This window comes from Carya illinoinensis, chromosome 1 (genome assembly GCF_018687715.1).
Source record: "Carya illinoinensis cultivar Pawnee chromosome 1, C.illinoinensisPawnee_v1, whole genome shotgun sequence".
Classification (NCBI taxonomy): Eukaryota; Viridiplantae; Streptophyta; class Magnoliopsida; order Fagales; family Juglandaceae; genus Carya; species Carya illinoinensis.
In genome coordinates this window covers 11,544,178-11,552,824 of record NC_056752.1, presented here as the reverse complement: position 1 = coordinate 11,552,824, position 8,647 = coordinate 11,544,178, and the positions used below count along the sequence as shown (strand labels likewise).

At 31.1% G+C, this 8,647-nt stretch overlaps 1 protein-coding gene across 2 annotated transcripts; it reads left to right on the top strand.

Annotated features, from left to right (window-relative positions):
* The first annotated feature begins 955 nt into the window (after nt 1-955).
* Nucleotides 956-3,007, top strand: LOC122301759 (desiccation protectant protein Lea14 homolog). Of its 2 annotated transcripts, XM_043113146.1 has the most exons (3): nt 956-1,088; nt 2,128-2,324; nt 2,616-3,007. In XM_043113146.1, exons 1-3 carry the CDS (start codon nt 1,083-1,085, stop codon nt 2,863-2,865), a joined length of 453 nt encoding a protein of 150 aa, XP_042969080.1. In that variant the 5' UTR covers nt 956-1,082; the 3' UTR covers nt 2,866-3,007. The 2 variants fall into 2 exon arrangements, with proteins under 2 accessions (XP_042969080.1, XP_042969077.1); XM_043113143.1 differs by lacking the exon at nt 956-1,088 and having other exon boundaries at nt 2,119-2,324.
* Nucleotides 3,008-8,647: the final 5,640 nt, after the last annotated feature.

The following is an 8,647-nucleotide window of genomic DNA, read 5'->3' as shown; positions in this document are numbered from 1 at the left end:
AGATGCCACAACACAAGTTGTGGTGACAACAGATTTGGTTTGGTTTTATATTTTTGTTTGCAATTCACGATAGCAACAGAACAAGCATGTTATCATTTCAAACAAAAAACGGCATATAAAATTTACCTTCCTCACCATTAGCTAGGCTTGTTAGATTATTGTTTTCAAATATATTATTACATCCCTGGCTTACTAAGATGATCTGTTGTGACCCCTACCCAAAGTTTTATACGTTCTCCTTTATATAGAACCCTTACACGAAGCAATATTAATTGTAGATCCCACTAAAGTTTCCATCTCCTAGAGATGGAATGGGGATATTTCTCATGAACAAGTTTGGATAGTACGTTTATATGTGTGTATATATATAGGGGTGGGGGTTTGAACTTGATTCTCATTTGCAAAACCAAACCGATTCCATCCGGTTCTCTTTGTCAGTCGATTTCGGTTTTGAATCTCATGATTTTCAAAATTTTGATTTGGTTCGAATTTGCTTTTTTTAGATTGAAAGAATCCAATCAAAAGCAAATCCTCTCTATGCTATTCCCTTAAAAGCTTTAAGGAGATGTCATGATTCCTAAACAAATATCAAAATATTATAGATGTGGACGTCCAAACTTGAAGACAAAAGAGAGAATTGTTTAATGGGTAATGCTAAGCATCACATTCTTATCTTATTTTCATTTATATAATATGACACATGGAATCAGCATAAAAACTTTAGGCTATTAATTCTGCGGAAGGAGAGTCGACGTGGTGAAAGTAAACTCCATACAAAATTTGTGTAAAAAAATAAGTCTCGCTAATAAAGAATAGTTTTTTTTTTTTCTCACTTTTCGAGGAGGAGTTCACTTTTTTACAAAGGTTTATGCAAGACTTAATATCTATTTGAGGCTTGCAAATCACTTCTCTTCCTTTTTGTTATAAAAGGCAGGGTGCTGTCAATTATCACACCACACCACTAGGATCGAGTAGTAGACCGGAGGTTATATAATTTCTTTCTTGCAGAAAACTAATTTGACACAGTTTCTTGGGGTTTGCTTCTCTTGTTTCTGCACAAAGGGCCTCCACTTTTATTATCAATGGCGGTCAGTTTTGTTTTTCCGCTCTCTTTTGAATAGTGCTACCCTATGTGTATGTTTCTTTTATGAATATCATTAATTATCATGATCATTGTCACCAGGATTACTATTTTGAATAGTTTCTTTTGAAAGAGTTGGAGTAATCTGAATTTAATGGATCCCATCTCTCTCCCAATATTAATTTACAATTAGAAAAATGTTTTAATAATTATACCTTAATTAAGTGGAAAATTAAGCATACAGCCCGGCCTCAATATTGTTTTTACTTCACAAAATTAAACTTTCCAGCAAATAATTTACGGGTCATGTGCAAAATATAATTAATTACTCTGATGATCCGAAAATAATAAACAGCGATCTAAATCCGAATTTTTGTTTATATGTGAGAAATAATATTAACAGATCTGAAAATAAATTCTAATAAGTAACTTTAATTTGTCTCTATAAAGTTAGTATATTAATAATTTTTTAGATAACCTTTGAGTATCGGCCTACACTTAATATAGAGATTTCTATTACTATATATATATATTAGAAAATAGAAATCTTTATTATTATAAAAATTTAGAGAAGTGTTACAGTTACAAAAATCTCATTAAAGTAAACTCACAAATTAATATGTTTTTATATGATACGTTAAATATATAGAATTTACTATATAATAAAAGTATATTTACAATCTAATATATCACGTTAAGACACGTGAATTTGTGGTGTAAAGACCTTCATATAGTATTATCATACACCTGCATCCACGTGTCATAATTTGATTTGAAAGTAAATTTTAAAATTTGAATCTTATAAATTAAATTATGTCAATGGCGTGACTTGTAAATTTATTCGAATAGCACAACCGAATAGCACAACTCCTTTTAAAATGATTGCCTTAGGCCACACTTTGTACGAGCCGCCCCTGCGTATACATATGTCTTGCGAAGTGTAAATAATATTATGTCCCATTAACGTTGTGCAACAAGACTTTTGGACTGGATCTTGCATCTAATTCTCTCTGAATCCCTTCGTTAATTGATCCGAAATGTCGCAGCTGCTAGACCAGGCCAAGAACTTCGTGGCAGAGAAGTTGGTGAACATCAAGAAGCCAGAGGCCACCATCACTGACGTTGATTTGAAACGCGTCAGCCTTGACTCGGTGGATTATGTTGCTAAGGTGTCCGTCAACAACCCCTACAGACATGCCCTCCCCATCTGCGAGATCTCTTACATCCTCAAGAGTGCTGGCAGGTTTCAATATTCGTCCATCCATGATCCATCCATCTTATTTCTCTTATCTTCTGATCGCTAGCTTTTTTGGGTTGTTTTTCGTTTGCTTGCTTTCTTCTTAATTATCCACTGAATTCCTAGAAAGTTTAACACGACAATTTTTACTGAATTCCCTTCTTGGGATCGGTGGCATATAATGTTTGAATAATGCTAGTATGCCTTATTTTCCCGTTCATGCATTTAATTTTTTTTTTTTTTTTTGGATCATAATGTTTGTGATTTTTATTCATTTACGTACGTGTGGATCATCAGGGTGATTGCATCGGGGACGATTCCTGACCCAGGGTCACTAAAGGCGAGCGACACGACGTTGCTGGAGGTGTCAATGAAGGTGCCACACAGTATATTGGTGAGTTTGGCAAGGGACATTGCTGGAGACTGGGACATAGACTATGTCTTGGAATTGGGTCTCACCATAGACCTCCCCATCATTGGAAACTTTACCATTCCCCTCTCCAACAAGGGAGAAATCAAGCTTCCCACCATCTCTGATATGTTCTAAATTAATGTTGTCTGTATGATCAGGATGTATTTGTCTGTACTTTCTTTCTGATCATCTTGCTCGATGTAGCCTCTGTCTACAACTATGTCGTGTGTGTGTCATGGTTGTGGGTTAACATCAATAATACTTTATGTTAATGGAACTTTTAATGCTTTTCAATTGTATATCGGTTATTTCTAATTAATTTTCCAACCTCTTATTATACCCTAAGTACTTTTGGCCATGCTAGCTTCATCAATTAGCACTACTGGTCATGATCAGTAGAATACATATATATATATAGAGAGAGAGAGAGAGAGAGAGAGAGGGGCCTTGACCAACAAATAAAAGAGAGGCCAAAAAATAGTTTAGAGCTTCAAAATAATTTGTTCAACGAAGAACCCAATAAAAGACTCTTTTGGACCAAACAGCAACTTCTTGTGTGCCGTTTGGATAGTTGTATTAATGATTACCTTAAAATATGTGTTTTTTACCGTACAAAAACTTTCCAGCAAATAATTTACGGGTCATGTGCAAAATATATATTAACTCTGAGGATCCGACGTCGCTTCAAATGCAAAACATAGATGCATGCATGCTTTCGGAAAAGTTAATTTTTTTATTTATTAAGATCTTAATTTTTTTATTTATTAAGATCTCTCTCTCTCTCTCTCTCTCTCTCTCTATATATATATATATATATACACTTTATAATTTATAGTAATTAATTAACTTACAATAACAAATAATAATTTATATATCTTTTCTTTATCTTCTATATATAAAAAGTGTGTATGAAACGGAAAATCTTGTTTTAACGATTTTTCTTGTTTTTCCGTTAAAGTTAACACCGTTTGTTTTAACGGTTTGACACATAAAATGAAGACATAAATGTTGAGAGAGATAGCATTCAATGTTGTTATATGATTTATTAATCTCAATAATTATAATACTTAATAGTTTATATAATAATAAGTAATTAAATATTAGTTATTATATTTTTCTCTTTCTCCTTAACATATACACGTGTATTAGGTGCATAAGACGTGAATTCCTAAGTATAATATACATATATTATACGTTTCTTAACTTAGATTATTGAGTATTCCAAATTTAAAAATCTCATATAATATATAATACAAATGTGTTTAATCAAGTGTTTTTTTTCCCATGGTAGTAGGACGTAGCTTCCGCTAAGTCATATTCCATACGTAGGCTTGCTATGATAGGCACGTGACAAAGGCCGTGATCCTTGAGCTAATCAAGAAAGAGTAAATTCGGTCAATAATTTCAAAATATATTTTATGATTTATATATAGAAAATATTATACCACAAATTTTATAAAAAGATTATGTTTTAACTTTGTGTTGTCCCTGATCGACTCAACCAACAGCAAAATAAGAATTTCAATGTTGTCTCTATTGATTGTCTACAGGATGACATAAATTGATGAATTATAATACAAACATCAAACAACACATATTTTGAACTACCGTTTGTGTTAGACTTTTATTAAATTTTTCGCATACATCTTTGCTAAAATTATAGATGTTATAAACATGTATTAGATTATATGATATTTTGAACTAATTTTTTTATTTTCTCCAATATGGCTTAAATTATTAAGTGACATCAATAATTTTTATAAAATATATATTATTTTTTACAAATAATCATTTCATAAAATTAGACAAACGTGCTTTGCACGTTACTCCCACCTAGTATATATATAAAGTGGCTATCTAATGGAATTTTATTGGTTTAACGGTTTTTGTTGTTTTACCGTTAAAATTAACGCCGTTAGTTATATGAATAAATTAAAGTGGCTCTCTCTTCTTAAAAGTTCTTAATTTTTTAATCTCTCTCTCCCCAATCACTTATGAATAAATTCATAATTATTAAAATTCATGCAGCATGCATGATCCTGTAACCTATGCATTGATGATCATTTATTTATGAGGTATATTAGATATCTATATATATATATTCTATTATATATATCTATATAAATTATATAAATATATATTCTATATTCTATTATATATATATGATCTTTTATATAAATTATAATTTATATATCAATTTATTTATGTGATTTAAAATTTTTATTCATTCCTTATATAAACAAAGAGAAATGTAAAATAATTAAGTTTAAATCTATTTACCAACTACATTTACGAATACAATTATCCTAATAAAATATTATTTATTTATCAATTTAAATTCATTATGAAACATTAAAATCAAATAATAATATCTTATAAAAACCTTAGTATTTTATTTCTTTATAAAAATTATGTTACTTTTTAAAAATAATCGCTTTATTAAATTAAGAAAACGAGCTATGCACGTTCCTTTACTGTTAACAGTTTATCTCCTGTGCTGCACATGTTTGTTTCAAGATTCTTTTTTTTTTTTGTTTTTTATAAATTCTAAATGCTTTAAAACTGATTTAAGTCTATCTTACTATTTGATGTTAGAATTTATATATTTTTTTTCTAAAAATATTATATTATTATTCAAAATTTTTTCCTTAATAAAAATAATATTTCTATACACTGGACGAACGTCCCTTGGACGTTGCCCAACTACTAGTATATATATAAATATACATTCATAAGTACCATAATTCATTCTTATACAAGAAGAGTATATACCACATTAATCATGTCATGTAGTTAGAGCAATAGCATATTCTCATTGTAGTATCCGCTTACATAATATTAATTAAAACAAAAAGAAGTTGTAATATTAATGTATGTAACTATTATTAATTTTTATATATGCATGCTAGTATAGGTATATTACATATATAAGAACAAGAACAAATACAATATACTTATAAATTACACCGTATTTTATGTTTCACTCATACACATGCACATGATACAAATATCTCAAGTACTTTTGTAATCTCTTTATAATTAAAATATTTCTCATATCTATTTTAATCAAGGTGAAACTAGACCTAGCCCATGTTTGGATAGACAAAAAATTGTCTCAACCTGAAAATTTCAATCCTTCTAATTAGGTAAGACATAGGCTTTTCTTTTTCTTTTCTCTATTTTTATTTATTTATTTATTTATTTATTTATTTATTATGGATAATAGACTTCATTTCATTCATGAATGAAGCTACAGCTATAACTGATAATTACAAGGAAAAATCCAGACTACAAACCAAACTATTCACCAGTTGGGGCTTCCCCGCACACAAATTCCTTTGTGGTAGGTGTTGTCTTAATTTCAATAAACTCTCTAATAAAAAAACCTTGTAAGATGCGAGATTTTGTAATAATAGAGATGTTCATCCTAGTTTGTCTGAAAATAACACCACTTTGTATAAACAGATATATAAATTTATCTCGAACCTCCAAAAAAAGAGAGGGTATCCAAACCCCCATCCTCCAATGGAGGAGAGTGAACACCAACCCAAAGGAGGAGAGGGTTCTCCTCCTGTAGACAATATGCTCAATAGCTTATTTCTTATTATTTTAACCTAAACACAAACAACAAAACATACATACACAGGAATACCGAACAAAACATAAATACAACAAAAACAACAACTAGAAATACACAAAAAATTGAAAAAAACAGTGTAAGGAGGTTGTAGTGGCGCGTGAAGGACATGCACCACGTTAGGAGTGTGCAGGACCGTCAATCTTGAAGTTATCGAAGTCGCAGGACCTAGAAATGTCGTGCGTGGCGGTAACAGAACCCTTATGGGTGATGGCACGCAGAGGCCACAAGTGCACTTTGACCTGTGTGTGAGGAGCACGTGCCTCTCCTTTTGACCAACCCTTCAACAGTCTAAAAGATTGGCGGCTTAGGAACCCCGTTATGGGGCGAGACCACCAAAAAATATCAAAACATCACTTCTCCATGCTTTAACCGAAAAAAAAAAAAAAACTAAAATAAAACCAAAACACAAAAATACAAGAACACAGAAGGGGAGGGGCAGCAGCGGGGAAGAGGGAGGGAGGAAGGGAGGAGCTCCTTTCTCCTGGGTTGTTTTTGGTTTCGGTGGTTTTCTAGAAAGAATGTAGAGCTTCTCTCTTTAGAAATGTCTAAGGCTGGCTCCAATACCTAATACTCTAAAGACAAGGGAGAGAGCAACACAGACTTTTCAAAACAATGGAGAATTGCGTGCAAAAATTATATGATCATCACGTGTCGCCAGCATTGATATATAGATGTGTGTGCGTGTGTGATGGTTGTGGTTTTTTTTTTTTTCCTTCTTCTTTTTTGAAATAAAACATCCTTCCATTTCATTGCATTAACATCAATACTCATGCACAAATTGTTCTCAATACATTGCATAACTTGAGGAGGACCCTCCTCCATCTATACATGCTCTACATCAAACTCTACAGCTAACTTTGCAGCAATATGAGTAGCAAGATTCCCATCCCTTAATTAGAGTATATTGTACTTTTCGGAAGCCATCAAATTCAGAAGCAAAGAACAGCTTTAAGTCTTCAACTTTATACCCATACCATGCCCAATTAGCCACTGGATTCTACACATCCTTGATCACACAAAATGCATCGCCTTCAAAGATCACCTGCAGCAAGCCAAGCTCAATGCTAAAATCAGCAGCTCTTTCAATGCTAAAAGCTCAGTAATTAAAGGATTCTACACAATACCCCTTGACCAACCCATAGATGCATAATACTTTATATTAATGGAACTTTTAATGCTTTACAATTCTATATCAGTTGAATAATTTCTAATTAATTCTCCAACCTCTTATTATACCCTAAGTTTCAGGCCATGCCAGCTTCATCAATTAGCAGTACTAGTCATGATCATTTGAATATATATATATATATAGAGAGAGAGAGAGAGAGAGAGAGAGAGAGAGAGAGAGAGAGAGAGAGAGAGAGAGAGAGAGAGAGAGCCTTGACCAACAAATAAAAGAGAGGCCAAAAAAGAGATTAGAAATTCAAAATAATTTTTTCAATGATCGAAGCTAGAATCCAATAAAAAGACTGATGTTATGGCCAAACAATAACTTCTTAAGTGCAGTTTGGATATTGAGTTGAGATGAGATGAGTTAAGATGAAATTTAAGTTGAATAAAATATTGTTAGAATATTATTTTTTAATATTATTATTATTTTGAGATTTGAAAAAGTTGAATTGTTTATTATCTTCTGTGTGAAAACTTGATAAAGTTATAATAATGAGATGAGATGAGTTGAGATCAACTAAATCTAAACCATAGAAGAGAAATGGATTAATTCATCTACGCATAGTGGATCATGGAGGCACATGGTATATATGATTGGCAAAGCAATGGCAGATTCAGAAAATTTTCTTTAAGGGGTGAATTAGTGTTAAAATAATTATAAATATTTTTTTATATTATTTTCATACATACTTTCTTTATACCTCAAATTCTGCTTATAATATTTTTTTTATTATAAGCATAATACAAAAACATGGCACATGCATATTTATAGTAAGTAATTCGAGATAGACAAGTTTTCCTTTTAAAGAAAGAGGTTAATATGTTTATCATTGACTAGAATAAAAGATGTTTGAAGAAAAATTATAAGAAGATGAGAATTGCTAGATTTACAAAGAGTTCTTATATAAAGAAGTTTACAAACTAACGTGTTTTAATGCGATGTGTTATATTTAGCTTATAATAAAAAAATATCTATATATAAATCATATCTAGTCACATTAACTTGTAAATTTTCTTTTATAAGATCTCTTAGTAGACCAACTATTTTTCTAAGAAGATATAAAGAAAAGTCATGCACAGAAAAGATAAAGAATAAGAAAATATGGA